Here is a 17,145-nt window from a genome sequence, read left to right as displayed (position 1 = left end):
CTATCTCTAGTTGTTTCCATCTCTCTAGCAATCACCGTTTGGTGCTTTTATCATATTTTGTTGCATTTTAATGGCATACTCTGCGACGTTTGCTTCAGAATAACAGTCTATGGTCATTTTTTTGTTGCCGGCTTGGACCTATTACATTGTCCATCCTTCCTTATCATACAACTCCCGTAAATTACGACGAGGTGGACAGAAAGCCATCTGTGCCGACACACGTCATATATATATATATATATATATATATATATATATATATACACCCATGCATGGGGCCACTCCCTCACGACACCATGAACCGCAGCGCACTTGGCAGCGGTGGGACGAGACCGCCTGCTCGCGGTGCCTGAAGGCGTGACTGGGTTCGGCAGGACCGGGAGCTGCTGTGGACCTGGTACCAATGGGACGAGAACGCCTCTCCGCCATGCTACAGGCTCGCTCCAATCAGCACGCACGTGCCCGATATTAAGGTATAGCGTCCTCTTGCCGTGTCAACTCTGTTTACATAATACACAGACGAGTTATCTTTTGCGCCTTGTTTGTATCGGTCAGTCGATTGTGAGTGTAACAAGAAAAGCGCGGGCCTATAATTTCGATCTCAAATGAGATGTCAGTAATGTCATTGAGCGGAAAGATAAACGGCACGCGCATGCGCTGAAAAATACATACATACGTACACGCAGCAAGTACACACGCATGCACAACAGCATGTGCTGCAAATACATTATTGTATAGAGAAAACATTGCAGCTGAATGTTTTATTTATGATATAAAGAAGCAGTCCCGTCCAGACTGGTCACGTGGTCCCTCGGCTTGGCGGCTGCAGGGGCATTAGGAACACTTTCTGGAGTTTGGTAATGAAACTGGGCATATTTATATTATATATTTATATTATATATATTACAGCGTATTTTTCCTCTGGGGAATCCCAAAAGCTGTCGCTCTGTAGGTCGTTACCTACATCTGCCGCTCCCTTCGTTCGAAAATGCCCACCAGAGCTATTCCGTGGCATTGACAGGAAATGACTGCGGAAAAGCGAGCTGACGCCATCAAAGAGTGGCGTCGGATAGTCAAGGAAATGATGAACACCATGAGAAAGGCCTTCAACCAAGAACAAAAGGAAAAATATCTCACCTCTGTTATGGAACAGGTAAGCAATAGTTTACGTGTACAACAGCAATCATGTGCCGTAGGCTAAATTTCTGCGGTGACACATGGCACTGACATCCCTGGTAGCAATTTAACACATGGGATGTGCTCACCGGGCACGTGTTAATGTGACATATGTGTACCTCAAATTGTAGATCGTTAATGTGATGTGTTGCAAATCGTTGAACAGATTTATCTTTCTACTCGCAAATTTATCGTTGAACTTTCCATGTCTAAGATGTGTAAGATTGTAGGCATAGATCCTTGTGAGATGTGAGCAATGATTGTAGGCATAGATCCTTTCAATTACACGTACGCTTGTACCCCGCGACAGACACTGCTGACGTTGCTGCTCACGTTGCAGGAGATCAAGCAGGCGGTGTTCCTGAACCAGCAGTCGGCCAAGCGGTGTCTCTGGCTGTGTAGGAGGTTCACGCACTTCCCGTCGCACAACGTGCCCGAGGATGCCAAGTCATACACCTCCACTGAGCCCGAGTCCAAGAAACGGCTCGACATTCTCAAGTCCGAGCTCAAGGTGCGCGATAATGCCGTGGCAGCTTGGTGGTAGCTGCTGTTCTGAGACAGCGCTGCCACACTGTTTCATTCGCTGTCTAATAGAACAATCATACTTTCTTATTTTAGGCCTTCAGTTCAACGCGAGCTCAGCTAGTTTGAGCAAAAGTGGATAAATCAGCCAGATTTGACTGTTCATCTTTTCGCGGCATTGGATACTCACATTGCAGCCGTTTCCCACAAACTGATGATCATTACCAACTGTAGTTGTCACCATTCAGCCACCATTATGAAGCTTATCTCTTGACACTCGGCTGTTGTCGAGGCCCTTGTCTCTGCGTCCGCCTGTGTGTGAGTGCCTGAACAATGCGTCTCGCCAGGAACGCCTGGACGAGACGCGGATGCTCAAGTTTATGGTCAAGTGGCACACGGGAGGCATGGACGTCAAGCACAGCGAGCACAAGCAGTTCGTGGAGGACTTGTGCGCCCAGTTCTCCCCACTCATCATCTCCGTTATTGATAACGTGCTCTCCGAGGACGAGTCGAAGGTAAAGTTGTTTTCAGACGTCATTAGAAGGCTTGGCACTAAATCTAGGCGTGGATTCAGGGTTAACTTCAGGGGCACTGCGTCGCGATTAGCAAGAGAAGGGATAAGCATCGGAGCGTGCCGTTGATATACAATGTGGATCGTCTGAGGAAAACAACGCTTCTCGTTTCATTGTTCCGAAACCACGGCATTAGGCGATCGATGCCCCCATTTAGCACCGCAGCCTCCCATTGTTTCGATTACTGACGTCCACATGGCACGCCATTGGCATTCATGAATCGTTTCACGGTCTGTTACAGCTTTCGCACATCCAGGAGGAGCTGAAGACGTACCTCGGCGTGGAAAAACGTCTCTTCCACGAGCTGATGCAGCAGTCTCTGGCCTGCCGGAACCGCTTCAACAGGTTCCATGGCAGGCCAGAGATGCTGGTGAAAATCCGAAGGTATCGCCGGCTGTTTTTCGATATTTTAAGGTTTTACCACGAACCTGGGACGTTTTGTCCTTTCCGGAAGCACATTTTACTCTTGGCGATATGCGCTGAGTGTCTGTTAAGGAGGACTCCGCAGGTCTCGTTGTGCTCGGAAAGTTTATGAGTTTCAACTAAGGTGTGATATTCGCTGTGCAGAAATGGCCATTAATTGCATCTTATGTAGCTTCGTTGCACGCAACCCAACGTACAAGAGCGTATAAAAATCGCATCAGTTGAAAAACATGCCAGGGTGCTGCCAACATGAGTTAAAAGACACCGAGTCTTCTTAATTTAAAATTGCGATCCCACGTTAGATGTATGAGTATATGAATCCGTATTCATGCAAAACAAATGCAAGTCTAGCATACTAGTTGAACCGCATGCATAGCATAGGTCTCATTCATGGCACCCTCATGCTGACGGGACCTGCCACTTACGCCTGGCCGACGGTGCGCTCCGATGCCAGGTACCTGAATAACGACTCGTGCGTGCCGCTGATCCTGCACGGGCGCGCCGGCTGCGGCAAGTCGTCACTGATCGCCAAAGTGGCCGAGCAGTGTGGTAACTGGCTCAACAACCCGCAACTGAGCGTCCGCTTCATCGGTCAGTGGCGACTGCCGGCGGCCGCTCACGGAGCTGCGGGTGTCCGGCCGCTGCTCTGCTATCCGTGTTGAGTCGCTCTCGGAGCTGAGAGGCGGGGGGGGGGGGGGGGGTGACCACGGTGTTCGGCTGTTTATGGAGCCGGTGGTGTTCGGCCGCGGTGTTGGACTGCTCACGGAGCCGGGGGTGTTCGGCCGCTTTTGGAGCCTTGATGTTCAGTCGCGTTGTTTGGCCGCTCCCGGAGCCGGCAGGTGTTCTGCTCCCGGAACTGGGGGCGTTCACCCACTCGTTCCCGGAACTGGGGGTGCTTGGTCCCGGGGTTTGGCCGCTCCCGAAGCCGGCAGGTGTTCGGTCGCGCTCTCTGTGACCGTGACGAAACGCATACCATGAATACCACATGCAAGCAAACGCAAACACGCTTCAAAGATGCCCGGGCGAAATGCCCTGAGAGCTTTCTGAGATCGGATTAACTTATAAATGTCCTGAGAGCATTCTGAGGTCGGATTAACTTATAAATGTCCTGAGGGCATTCTGAGATCGTAGTAACTTGCAAATGTCCTGAGGGCATTCTGAGGTCAGATTAACTTATAAATGTCCTGAGGGCATTCTGAGATCGTAGTAACTTGCAAATGTCCTGAGGGCATTCTGAGGTCGGATTAACTTATAAATGTCCTGAGGGCATTCTGAGATCGTAGGAACTTGTAAATGTCCTGAGTGCTTTCTGAGATCGTAGTAACTTGCAAATGTCCTGAGAGCATTTTGAGATCGGATTAACTTATAAATGTCCCGAGAGCATTCTGAGATCGTAGTAACTTGCAAATGTCCTGAGAGCATTCTGAGATCGTATCAACTTATAAATGTCCTGAGAGCATTCTGAGATCGTAGTAACTTGAAAATGTCCTGAGAGTATTCTGTGATCGTAGTACCTTGAAAAGGTTCTGAGAGTTTTTGTGATGGGACTAAGCTTGAATGGTCTGAGGGCTTGCTGAGATGGGATTAACTTGTGAATGTTCTAAGTGCTTGCTGAGATCGTAGTTACCTGTAAATACTCCATCACGTGATACTAATGACTGATATTTGGCACTGATGACGAAACGGGGTCGTTTTGACGCCTGACAGCTGTTGTCTAAGCGAAAAATCACGGTGTTCGAGATCGGATGTGGAGGTCGGTGCTGTGTGGACGGTGCTGAGGTTGGCTGTCTGTCCGCCGCAGGTCTGACCCCAGACAGCAGCACCACGGAGCTGGTGCTGCGCAGTATCGCAGAGCAGTGCTGCGTCCTTTATGGCGAGCACTCAGCCACCGTCAGCAAGGTATGCCCGTCAAATATCTAGGTCCGCAGAAATTAGGGACTTGAAAATGGCCTTTTGATAGAGTAGTGAATAACTGAACATTAATAGCCCATCAAAGACTTGATAATAGCCCATGAGTGGGCCGGGAAACCCTTTTATTTCATATGTCACGGTGCTAGGGGATCAGGACAGGGTCAGATAGCTAAATCAGGTCAGGTAAATTCAGGAAAGGGTCAGAAAAGAAAGAATAAGCCAGGTTACATGCTGGCGAGCGCGGTCAGTGACGATCTTTGGATAGTGCTTTCTGGGATGTGTCACCTCCCACCAAAGTTGGTTTGCAGCTTTATGCCTGCAGCGCGTACTTTTCCGCTATCTCACATGGCTCATGCGTAAATGCAAAATGTTCTGAAAGCTTTACAACGTACAGCTCACTCTGGTATGTTTCACTGAAAATGACAATGCAAGCTAGCTTTTTTTATTTCTATTTCAGCGAGCTGTCTGTTATTTATATTCTACTTTGTTGCACTAATCGAGCAGAGCTCCCGCGATGTGCCGGGCTATGTTTCTATCGCTCTGAGCTGCGCGTCCACTTCCCGCTGCTTCGTCCGGGCGCCTGACCACGCGTTCATGAGCTAGACTGTGCCGCAATACTCCGATGTATGGCGGGTCGGGACGACCGGTGGCCGGAGCTGCGCTCGAGCAGGCTAAGGTCCCCAAACGGCCGCGGCCCTTTCTCACCTCCCGCCTCCCTCCAAGGGCGGATAAGAATGGACGTTGTATTTTCCCGATGACGATTTGAAAACATATCGCGGTTTAGCTGTCGGTATTTCAGCAAGGTTTGAAACGCGGCGAACTCAGTGTTCAACCCTCATCTTCCTTTTGATACTCACATGAGGAGCACCTACAGTTATTTCTCTGATTTAGCATGCATCTGTATGCAATCATCTACACGTATTCTACATCATCTGCACGTAAACGTGACTGACACATCCACCTGCCACCTTGATCAAGCAATATTTACGAAAGTCGGTTAAAAAAGTTAATTATTAAACCAAATTAAAAACTGAATTAAAAAATTAAATATTTACGAAAGTTGGTTAAAAGTCGTGTCATTCTATCGAGTCCGTAGTGGCAGCAGGGATCCGTCGTTTCGGTGCGTTCTCATAATCCGGCCTGCTCCGTGATATGCCCTCCACCCGTCTAACGAGCCGTGCATGCTTTAGGGCATTGGTGACCTGAACACGTACCTGGCACGGGTACTCAGCAAAGCCAGCGCCGCCCGCCCGTTGGTGGTCATGATAGACGGACTGGACCAGGTCAGTGGCTCTCCCTGGGATGTCGCCCCGGCCAGTGACCTGTCTTGGCGTACCGACGGGCTAACCCTCCTAAAGTTTCCACTGGCCGTGCTGCCAAAAGAGTGATAAACATATGAACAGTGCCAAGTGGCAAGCACAGCTAAATCAGTATCTTCTCTTGATCTTAAACACGCAGTTGACCATGGTAATTTAACAGTGACAACTAATTCACGTTAGCATAGAGACATGCTGACACTTTCACTGTGTGGCTGCTTATCACAGCTGGAGGCTTTAGCCGTGATAGCGCTATTGACGCTGCTGCGTAGGCTCTGCGTTGACGATAAGCGAAGGATGTATGTGCTTGCGCTTTACGCTGTAGGTTAACATGCGACATTGCATCATCATCGATTTCGCATGTGATGTTACATCATTATTATATCATCGTTGGACAATTATCTGATATAATCGATACATGCGAAATGACATTACGTTACCACTGACATTTTTCTTGGGCGGTGTTTTGTGGTGATTAAAAAAATGACTAGATGCTACCGTTTTTAAAATTAACTTTGCCGGCATGTGTGTCGTGTCCAGGTTCGCTCGTACAGCACCCGGAAAATGGATTGGGTGCCGAAGGAACTGCCGGAGCACACGAAACTCATACTGACCATGGCAGATGACTGCGAGGAGTTTGCCGACCTGGAGAAAAAGATTGACGACAAATCGTGCTTCCTTAAGGTAAACTCTCACCTGTTTGGTGTGGTCGGCACTGCGGACTGCTTATTGTTACAAACGCGTTTTCCTGGGCACAGTTGTTGCCTATAGTCACATAAATGTCGTCAAAACTGCTGACTTAATCGATCGCTTTCAAAAGCGATGTGTACTTGTGCTCTGTTGTGAGCCATCGTAAGGGTTAAAATAGCACTGAATCCACGCTCCTTCTGATAGCTTCATCGGGGAAACCTTGACCATTCACATGAATGCATGCTCATTCACATGCTTATTTGTGTGCTCTATGTTCCCCACTGAGCAGGTGGGCCCTCTGACAACGGAGGAGGCCACAAACATCCTGGACAGCATACTGAAGGAGAACAACCGTAAGATCAACAAGGGCCAGCGAGAGGTCGTAAACCGCTACATCAACGAGTGCCCCCTGCCGCTCTACGTGGAGGTGAGACGTGCGCGGTGCACCCAGACTTCTCACTGCAGCGGATCATTGACATGTGCAGCGTCTCACGACAGCGGACCATCGGCATCCAGACTTCCCACCGTCGCGGACCATGGGCGTGTGGAGCTCGTACAATGGTTTCGCAGCACGTGCCGATACGCCGACGGACGCCGTGTCTACTTATGGTGCGCAGTCCGCGGGTGTGGTACTGTCATGACTACTGTTGGTGCGCAGTCCGCGGATGTGATGAGGCGTGCCTAACGTTGGTACATAGTCCGCTGGTGTACAAGCTGTGTTGTATGTTAAGATATCGTTGAGTAGTAACAGACTGGTGATGACCAAAGCGCATGCGTAACCCATGGCGTATGGCGACACCGTTGATCAGCTCATACGACCCAAAATCATCATGTAAGCTTAGTGTCGTGGCTCTACTCGCCACGAACTTCAGCATGTGTTCTTCGGGACGCGGCAGGGGCATATACACCTCAGACTAACGTCATGGAGCCTAGTTTGGGCCAGGCTAAGAGGCAGGCCCCGAACCGGGCGATGCTGGTCCACCCTCTGAACGCTCCGCGCCGAGACAACCCGTCGGATGCTGAATGAAGGAGACACGCACGAGACGCTGAACCGCCCCGGGGACAGGACGTCTCATTCCGTCCCTGATTTTGGCCCGCTTCCGACCATGTCTCGCGTGTCAGTTCTTGGCCGCTGACTTAACTCCTGGCTGACTGACCTGGTCGCTGACCTGGCCGACTGGTCTGGTCGACTGACCTTGTCGACTGACCTGGTCGCTGACCTGGTCGCTGACCTGGTCGCTGACCTAGCTGACCGACCTGGCCGTTGACCTGGCCGGCTGACCTGGCCGACTGATCTGGCCGAGTGACCTGGCCCACTGACCTGACCGCTGACCTGGCCGCTGACCTAGTCGCTGCCCTGGCCGCTGACCTGGCCGCTGACCTGGTCGCTGACCTGGCCGCTGACCTGGCCGCTGACCTGGCTGCTGACCTGCAGCCGGCGGTGCGCCCGCAGGCGGTCGGTCTGACCACATGCAACTGGACGGGCGGCGAGGAGCACCTGGCGCTGCGCTCCACGCTGGTGGAGCAGATCCACGTGGTGCTGGACGAGCTGGAGAAGGAAGTCGGCGTCGTGCCCGTTAGTATCTGGGGGAGGGAGGAGTGGGGGGGGGGGGGGGGGGCTGTGCCGGTCGGTGTCATGGGAGAGGTGGGCAGGGGCGCTGCGTCATTCCGTATACTGCTGCGACAGAAGTGATTTTACTTTACTTCCATCGTTCAAGCAGGTTAAAATGGTAAGAAGGCGGCCAAGTCCTTGCCCGAACTGCGCGCCCGCCCAGCGTGGCGACAGAATGGAAATGGCCAATCACAGAATAAAAAGGTGAAATGGTTAAATAGCGAACCATCTCCAGCCCATCCATGTGCGCCTCGCTATTTTTATATTGATGTTACCTGCTATGTTTGCATTTATTATTATGTCTACTTATCATTTGTTTTGCGTGTTCTGTCCATTATCGCTACAGTTAATTTCACGGGTACCTTCTCATTTTTGGTCCAGTATCTAGGTACGGACGGGGTTTTCTGGCGTCTCCAATATAGCTGGTCAGGGTGGTAATTACCAATCCGGTCAGTGAACTCAGCCCGGCGTCGTACTCCTGGTGCTTCCCGGGGTCCCTTGGTTTAGTTTGTCCTCTTAGATAATGGAAGTTCATCTATTGATGGAAGCCGACAGCTGCAAGTGTAGCAGTCTAAGCTTCGATGAGTCCTGCGGTCGTCTCCGCGCAGTTGCGCAGTCCGTCGGCTGCTCGGCTGTTCGCCATTCAAAGTTTTCAAGCTTCGTTTCAAAAGGTTCCAGCAACTTTCCTCGGCGGTCTGCCAGCAATCGATGGGTAGAAAATTGTTCCCTCTTTCATGAGTAAAGATTGGCATTACTTCATCACATCGAAAAAATATATCAATTGGGTCATCGTTGCTCAATGTGATGTGCTGCAGCTCTGTGGCTCTTGCCGGTGGACCTGCATTGCCAAAATCGCTGACAGGGTTTTTGTGCCAGTCGAGGGGTCGGGTGGGTCAAGGGACCTAACTTTTGTTCGCGGGTACATGATATGGGCACCATCTCAACCGGTGTCGGCACATTTCAACGCGCGCCCGACCAGCTGGTTGAATGCTGTTCGCTCGGGCGGAGGTCAGTTTGACCGCCTGAGATCTCAGAAGAAAGCTAGAGACACCAAATTTACAGTGTTTGCATTAACGTGCATTTAAAAAAAAATTGCATTTACTTTATTTACATTTATTTACATTTTGGCCTAAATTTTCAGAGTTTGGCATAAACTCAAGATTTCAAAATTTGAGGTTCCGAGACCGTGACTTTTGGGTCAAATAAAGTCAAACAAGGTCAAACTCTAGATTGGTGTCCAAAGTGCCCCGTACCGTCTGATGCTACCACCGTGTACTTAAATACCTGTTCTAGGCAAAATGTCACTGGTGCTTGTTAAAAGCCAGTGACCTTTTTGGCCTTTAGGAGGTCATGGTAAGGAAAATCATGCAGGACTGCTTTGAGTTGTGTATTTAAGCAAGCGTCGAGGATTACGTCAGTCAGTGTTTTCCTAAAAAAAAATGTTCACCTTATTCATTTTAGGTCAGTGGCCTATTCTGACCTTTAAGGAGCTCATAGAAGATGTATGATGCGGTTGCTATCATCAATAAATTCAAAATGAGCACCAGAAACTACCTCACACAGCAAGCTCAAGAGAAAAAACCAAGCTGGTTTTGACCTTTGACCTTCATATGTGACTAGGTCAATGGAATTTGTTTATTCAATTGTTCTGTCACGTAAGAAACTATCTCAGAGATGTATGGTCTTGTCTAACACCCCGTTGTTGCGTCGGATTGAATGATTCCCTTGAAATTGTCTTCCTTGAATCCATTGCCTGACTTTCACTTGTAATACAGCGACCTTATGAGGTATATCTTAATTTTGACACCAAAAGATTTGCCATTTGATTGCCTACAGCTATGAGAAATTTGGCGCGGGCTCGTCACCCCGCTCGGAAATCATTCCGGAAAAAGCTTCAGAGGAAAGGGGGACAAGTTCCCCCCTCCCCCCCCCCCAAGTCCGTGTTAACAGAACCCGAATATGACCGGGCGCCACACGCCCTAAGGTGTGGCTCACCCTGCAACTGACTCGATCTATCTGCAGGTGTCGCGCATCCTGGGCTATTTGACCGCGGCCCGTCAGGGTCTCAGCGACTCGGAGATCATGGACCTGCTCTCTTGCGATGAGGAGGTTCTCAACGAGATCTTTGTCTACAACACACCCCCAGGTTAGATAAGATGCAGAAAATTTCTGCGCTGTATGGTACATGACTGAAGTCGAAACTGATAAAGGATGCATCTCGATAGCAGGGGCAGTGAAAAAGTCATTACGTTTTGTACTCAGCGTCTGCAATTCAGTTTGTTTGTATTTTATTGAATCGACAAACAAAATGGTCGTCTCATTTGTATGGTTCTAACAAGACCTAGGCCGAGGCCCTCATCGATTGACATTGATTGTTCAATCTGCTTTTGGTCATCAGTGGTACCTGCAATGGCGCATGATACAATTTAACTTCAGGTCATAAGGGCTTCAAACCTCAGGTCAGAAACACCAGCAAACAAAATTTACTTTCCTTTAGCTATGCAAGGGAAGCCCACTCGCAAAAATAGCAGTTGTGCCGCTGGATTTGTCTGAACATTCTTCTGGCGGAGAGATTATGTGGCAAAGCTGTTGGATAACCCCAGAGCTTGTGACCAATGATCAGTTCAGCCGCTGAGTCGAACGGACTCGGCTGAGCTCTGCTGCGTCGTGTTCCAGTTCGCCGCTGCCCGTCCATCCTGTGGACGCAAATCTCGTCCCGGCTGTCGCCGTTCCTCATGAAGACCATCGTCTCTGGCCTCTGCCTCACCACCTGGAAGGACAACACCTTCTCCAAGGTGGCCCGAGAGCGCTACTTCAAGCAGGAGCAACAGTTTACGCCCTGCATGGCGCTCTACGACTACTTTACGGTATGACACGACTCCACTCAAACTTAACCAGCTTGACCTACGAACGAAAGTGTTGAACACGGAATTTTCGAACCTCAAAGCGCTCTGACAGCGAGCAGTAATAGTAACCAAGGCACTTGTAATGAAAACCTTTTCATTTATGACATCCCTTTAAAAACCTAAATATTACTTCTGCTATCCACGATATTTTTTCGAACCAGTCATGAAGGTCATGAAGCTGTCGTAAATCGCATTGAAGTTCTTCTAATATTTTCTGTTTGACGATTTTCTATTAGACAAATGGGGACGATCGTGCATATAGCGGGAACAGTGACCAAACGAGCTGAGTCAGTTACATCAGTAAAACCTCGTCACAAGAAGACGTTGAACGGAGCCGAACCCGATAACTTCGGTCGCGCCGCTGCGCAGGGAAAGTGGGCGAACGGGAAGCGGAAGCCGGTGCTGCTGCCTGACGGCGAGCAGGCGCTGGACGCCGACAACAAGCCGCTCGAGCTGGAGCGCTTCATCATGGACCAGCCCATCCGCTACAGGAGCAGGTGCGCGCGCTCCCTCCCGCGCGGCGGGTGCATGGCGGGTGCCGGCGGCGCCCCGACTCACGGCGTTCGCTGCTGAGGGCTTCGGTGCTCCGTGCGTGCTGTCGACTAGCGACCGCATGCCAATATCCGACACGCTAATATGCCGACGTGCCGACGTGCCGACATGCCGACATGCCGACATGCCGATATGCCGACATGCCGATGTGCCGACATGCCGACATGCCGATATTCCGACATGCCGACATGCCGACATGCCGATATGCCGACTGACGATATGCCGACTGGCTGTATGCCGATTATGATCGGCTCACCGATCTTTGGAACTCTGGTTAACCTGGAATATTAAAGCAGTATCAAAGGGCGATTTCATAATGCAAACCATGATATCAACATGATCTGATTGTGTTGGTTTAATGATTTTAAATAGAAGTTCAAGTTTCAAATTCGCTAACGTAGCTTTTGCTATTCCAATGTTATGTTGCTGCCACAGCATAGGACTGGATTATGTTTTGTTATTAGCATAGCATACCATGCTGACTTGAATGCTAATCTTGTCTTTTTCCTTGTCAAAGTCTCGCTAACCTTGTCTTTGTTTGTCTGACTAAGTCTCGCTAACCTTGTCTTGTTCTTTGCTAACCTTGTTTTGTCCTCGCTCTAACTAAGTCTTGTTTTTTGTAGGCTAACCCAAAGAATGGAGGGATAGATGTTTTAATATTTCGACTACATGCCTTTATTGAATGACACGCATTTCAACATATTTCATTCCGGTGAAGACATGTACCCGAAACATGATGCATCCTTCCCTCCATTCTCCTGGTTATCATAAGAGGAATGAGTCTGCTAATACTGGCCTATCTATATACATGACGCTCCCCGCAAAAACACTTCACAACTTCATCACGTTCTGGTTAACCACATCACCAACGTGACAATGAGCAAGCCTATTGCGCGGCTTCCTGCACCCTGCAGCGAATTGAAACATTACATGACACCATTTTCTATGCATTCTTAGGTATAACCGGCGGCGACTGGACGAGCTACCGTACCAGGTGTTCCAGCTGACGGGCAACATTCTAGACGACTTTGTCCTGAACAACGAGTGGGTCTACGACAAGCTGTGCGGGTCAACCGCCTACCAGGTACGCCAGCGCTGTCGCTTGTCGCTGCGCGTGGCACGGGGCTGGTTCACTTCAGTGTGACGTGATGGTCGCACAGTTGTAGCGAACTGTGCGATGAAATAAGTTCCGTCACAAGCCGTGTCCTAGCCTTTATCAGCATTAAGCAGCTGTCTCGTGTGCAGATCATTCCCCAAACTCACGTTCATGTAGAGGCAAGGCGCGCGTGCGCGAGCGCGCGCGCGCGCGCACACACACACACACACACACACACACACACACACACACACACACACACACACACACACACACACACACACACACACACACACACATGCGCTGTTACACCAATAAGCGATCCTAACAGTGGCAGTGAAGTTATACTTTGGAACCATTTTTAGCTCGCATATTCCGTGTTCATTATTGCGTTAAACCAGTTGTGCATTGGCCACTGACATCGACCACACCTTGCCACATGACGGTATGGACCGCTCGGCTCAGGCCGCCCCGGGCAGCGGGGCCAGCGGCGGCCGAGCGTAACACACAGGTCCACGGTCACCGCTCTGCTCAGGCCGCCCCGGGCAGCGGGGCCAGCGTTAGCCGAGCGTGACTCACAGGTCCACAGTCACCGCTCTGCTCAGGCCGCCCCGGGCAGCGGGGCCAGCGGCGGCCGAGCGTAACACACAGGTCCACAGTCACCCGGTCACCACCACGCCCTCGAGCGGTACATGGCACATTCGAACAGCGTCGTCCGGCGATGCACTCACAGCCAACGCCCGTTTGGCGCGGCTGGCCGAGGTGATCCATAGTCGCCGCGAGTTACCACACCACACCACACATGATCATCCTCATTGCGTTAAATAGTGTCAACGCTGCTGCCCACCCCAACAAAAGCAGCGCGCCTCCGGTCCGGCCGTCAGCTAGCGTGCCTAGCCCGTATTGGCCCGGCTCGTGACCCGCTCCCGGTGGCGGCCGACAGGTGCTGGAGGACGTCAGCCTGGCCATGAGCAAGGACCCGGACAACAAGGAGCTGCAGCTGTTCCGCGAGCTGTTGGAGCTGAGCAGCTACGCGCTCGGCTGTGACGGCCGCCAGTTCTACACGCAGTTCTACGGCCGGCTGATGCAGTTCATGAAGGAGGAGGAGAACCAGAAACAGTACCCGGTGCGTGCCCCACCGCGCTGGGCGGCCTGTCGCCGGTGGCCACTGACCCAGTCATTCTTATCATGTACACTGGCTGCGATTTTAAATGGTAGTCCTGGATTTTGAACAGTTGAGACCGTCTTCTTTAAGTCGTCGTTATTACACAAGCTGGCCGAGGACTAGGGATGTCCTCGAGCATGTGCGACTGAGCCCCCGGTGTCGTCTCGCTCGCGTCCGCACCGTCGCTGCAGCCAGAACGGAGTGGGGCAGGGGGGCGCACTGGATGCTTTGGCGCTCCATTACGCGAGCCTGCTGCCCCCCGACCACGAGTGGATTATACGCCGGGGTCTGTACACAGCGCCTGCGGCGAGGTACTTCAGTATGGAGCATGTGGTTTGCTCGGCTGCAGCTCTGCGTGCTGGTCGTGAAAAGCCCAGTAGCTGAGGTATGAACGACTCCGTTTTGTCACGGTACTCGCACCATAATTATGACCGGCATTAGTTACGCATCTTTGGTGGCAGATACGTAACGTTGCAAGCTAATTTTATTAGCAAGCCAATGAAAGAATGTTTTCACCATGGCTTATTTAACAATGGCCCGTTTTCTCTCTGCAGCTGATGAAGGCGATCCACGACAAAGCCTTCAGTGCGCCTGAACCGTCGTTGATACCGCTAGGGTTCATTCTGCAAGAGCCGGGACAGGCTGAGCCGCCGGTTAACGACAATGTCTACTTTAATCAACTGTACAGGTCAGTTGGAAAACAGTTTGATCTCGGCTTGAGTGCTATCCTACATCCGTTCTGCTCTTTCGAGGCGTGGCAAGTGCCTTGTTGCTTGTACTCGAATAGAAAAATATTCAACTGGACCGTAAGGTGTTCCGTTAAGGCTCTCACTACTGGGTTCTGTCGAAGCCCGGGGTCTACGCTTTCAAAAATAAGCAACTTTATGCTTGTGGCCAATGAGGCATATCACAATTTCCTCTTGGACTTTATGCAAACGCTGCTTTAAACCACACAATCGGCACCGACGCCCGGGGGTCATTGTCCCCAACCCCTCTCGTCTCTCCTACCCCCCCCCCCCCCTCCCTTCGCCAAAGCGCATGACCAGTCGTATCTTATGTGATCGCAGGGCTAAACAGAATCCGCACCACGTGATCACGGTGTCGCACACGCGCGGGGAGATCGCCGTGTGGAACATCTACACCATGCAGGCGGTGCGCACGCTCAAGGGCATCCACCAGCCGCAGAGTCTCAAAATGATCGACGAGTACCGGTGCCTGGTACGGATACTGCGTGCTGTCTGTCGGTGGTGTTGACGTCGCGTTCGAGCCTGTCGGCGATATGAATGAGGCGCCCGCAGCTTAAGTGCATAAATAACCAGCGACCAGTTTGGACCGCTGTCATGTTGAAAGGAGTACTTTCGAGCCTTTGAAATATAATTCAAAACATTTGTAGGTGCCGTGTGCGTATGTCATTGTTGTCATGTGCGACCACTGACACCACGTCCGTATTTATTCGTCAGGTACTCTCGGGCCGTGAGCTGAAGATTTACAACTTCGACGAGGGTCTGTTCGTGATGAAGCTGAAGCAGATCATGAACCAGAAGATGCCGTACTACGGCCTGCACAACCAGGATCATGTCGTAGCGCTCTCAAGAGACAGGATGTACGTCAACATGATGAACTTGCAGAACGGCGACTGTGTGGCTACATTCAAGGTGAGAGAACTGACGAGTCGACACCAATGTCGACTTGCGTCGTGTGAGAAAGTTGCGACACTCTTTCACCGCTCGTAAGGCGATATTCCCGTTCCACGGGTACCTCCTGTCATGATGTTTCAAAATCCCCCGGAGCACCGTCTGCAATCCACCACCAATTACCGTGCCGGGGATTTATGTTCGCATTGAGTGGCAGCGATTCATCTCGTAACGAACTAGTGAAGTCGGTATAAGCCTCTCGCACTTCGGTGTAAAGTCGTTAGCTTAGGTCGCGTGATACTCCATAATTGAGACCACATTCAGGCACGGCTCTCCGCTGACTGACCTTCCCCCTACCCAACCTGCTGTAGCCTATTTCGATGCGCGCGTCTGACCTGAGCCGCTGTCTTCGTCACCGTAAGCCGGCGAGCGGTGCGGCCTGCCGCTGACGACAGTCCTTCCGTCGCCGTCAGGTGGGCGAGGACCGCTTCCTGAACTCGCTGATCGTCTCGGAGGACGGCCGCATCTGCGTGTGTGGCGACGAGACCCAGAAGCCGTTCCCGCTGCTGGTCTGGGACCTGCAGAGCCGCAAGCTCATGTACGACCTGCGCATTCCGCACCACGAGTTCGTCACGCGGCTGGCGGCCATCACCTCCGAGGGACACTACGTCTGCTGCGGCTGCCGCGAGGTGCGATCATCGCAGCACTTCCTCAACCGGAGCGGTGCTTAGGTCGAATGCTTACAAATCGGCCCCGCGGCCTCCCGGTTAGACGCTCACGACAAGGTGCCGGGTGTGGTCATCCGTATCCATGATATACAAGGGCTGCGTGGTTACATACTCATGACAGAAATCATCAAGGCTCTCTCCTAAAAGGCGAAATGAGCAAATTTCCCAGGCTTTCAGGAACATCTAAAGTTTCCACGAAGCGAACTTAAATTGCTGATGACGGGTACTGATAGTCTAGTGATGAAGCCGCACGTCTGGGAAACCATAGGTGCGGAGTTCGATATCACGCGGCGCCCGCCCTTCTTGCGAGGGTGGAAGGTAGACAACGTCATGTGGCCCCAGTAGCGGAGCGCGCCGTGAAGCCCCAATGACACCCACGCGCACTCGCGCACACGTACACGTGCGCAGGCTGCTGATGGCGTTCCAGCACCAGTGCGTCAGAAAACTGGCATGCATGCCGGTTTATTTATCTTTCAAATATCTTGCAGTTATCTTTCAGATAGCACGCCTTCTTTCGGCAAGGTTCACTGCCTATTCTGCGCCCCATCCGCGGCAGCGCCGCCCAAACATGGCCGCCACTTAGTTCGCGCTCTCTGCAGGTGGATGAGCCATCTTCGCCGACGTTCGTGGTCGTGTACGACCTACAGAGCGGTACCCTGTTTAAGAAGTGCAAGCTTGGCGTCAACGTCGTCTCCATGGCTATCTCGTCACAGAGCAGCTGTATCGTTGTCGGCCTGGAGGACTGCATGGTCGTGGTCATAGATCTAATATCAGGTCAGGAAAGATCTCGTCACAGAGCAGCTGTATCATTGTCGGCCTGGAGGACTGCATGATCGTGGTCA

General features: G+C 51.4%; 1 protein-coding gene across 1 annotated transcript in view; it reads left to right on the top strand.

The window, feature by feature from the left end:
* Window positions 1-17,145, top strand: part of LOC119089409 (NACHT and WD repeat domain-containing protein 2) — a 34,940-nt gene that overhangs the window by 16,288 nt on the left and 1,507 nt on the right. The window contains exons 7-27 of the mRNA XM_037212075.1: window positions 375-473; window positions 1,022-1,153; window positions 1,517-1,687; window positions 2,046-2,213; window positions 2,512-2,654; window positions 3,148-3,284; window positions 4,495-4,592; window positions 5,795-5,887; window positions 6,461-6,604; window positions 6,900-7,037; window positions 8,064-8,186; window positions 10,245-10,368; window positions 10,899-11,089; window positions 11,498-11,625; window positions 12,638-12,764; window positions 13,720-13,902; window positions 14,496-14,629; window positions 15,009-15,159; window positions 15,402-15,596; window positions 16,049-16,264; window positions 16,903-17,077. Of these exons, the coding sequence (XP_037067970.1) occupies window positions 375-473; window positions 1,022-1,153; window positions 1,517-1,687; window positions 2,046-2,213; window positions 2,512-2,654; window positions 3,148-3,284; window positions 4,495-4,592; window positions 5,795-5,887; window positions 6,461-6,604; window positions 6,900-7,037; window positions 8,064-8,186; window positions 10,245-10,368; window positions 10,899-11,089; window positions 11,498-11,625; window positions 12,638-12,764; window positions 13,720-13,902; window positions 14,496-14,629; window positions 15,009-15,159; window positions 15,402-15,596; window positions 16,049-16,264; window positions 16,903-17,077 (3,070 nt within the window). The remainder of the gene's footprint in view (window positions 1-374; window positions 474-1,021; window positions 1,154-1,516; window positions 1,688-2,045; window positions 2,214-2,511; window positions 2,655-3,147; window positions 3,285-4,494; window positions 4,593-5,794; window positions 5,888-6,460; window positions 6,605-6,899; window positions 7,038-8,063; window positions 8,187-10,244; window positions 10,369-10,898; window positions 11,090-11,497; window positions 11,626-12,637; window positions 12,765-13,719; window positions 13,903-14,495; window positions 14,630-15,008; window positions 15,160-15,401; window positions 15,597-16,048; window positions 16,265-16,902; window positions 17,078-17,145) is intronic.

Source organism: Pollicipes pollicipes, unplaced genomic scaffold (genome assembly GCF_011947565.3).
Source record: "Pollicipes pollicipes isolate AB1234 unplaced genomic scaffold, Ppol_2.1 Scaffold_3087;HRSCAF=3621_pilon_pilon_pilon, whole genome shotgun sequence".
In the NCBI taxonomy this organism is placed as follows: domain Eukaryota; kingdom Metazoa; phylum Arthropoda; class Thecostraca; order Pollicipedomorpha; family Pollicipedidae; genus Pollicipes; species Pollicipes pollicipes.
The sequence above is the reverse complement of the archived record's forward strand: the minus strand, read 5'-3'. Positions and strand labels throughout refer to the sequence as shown.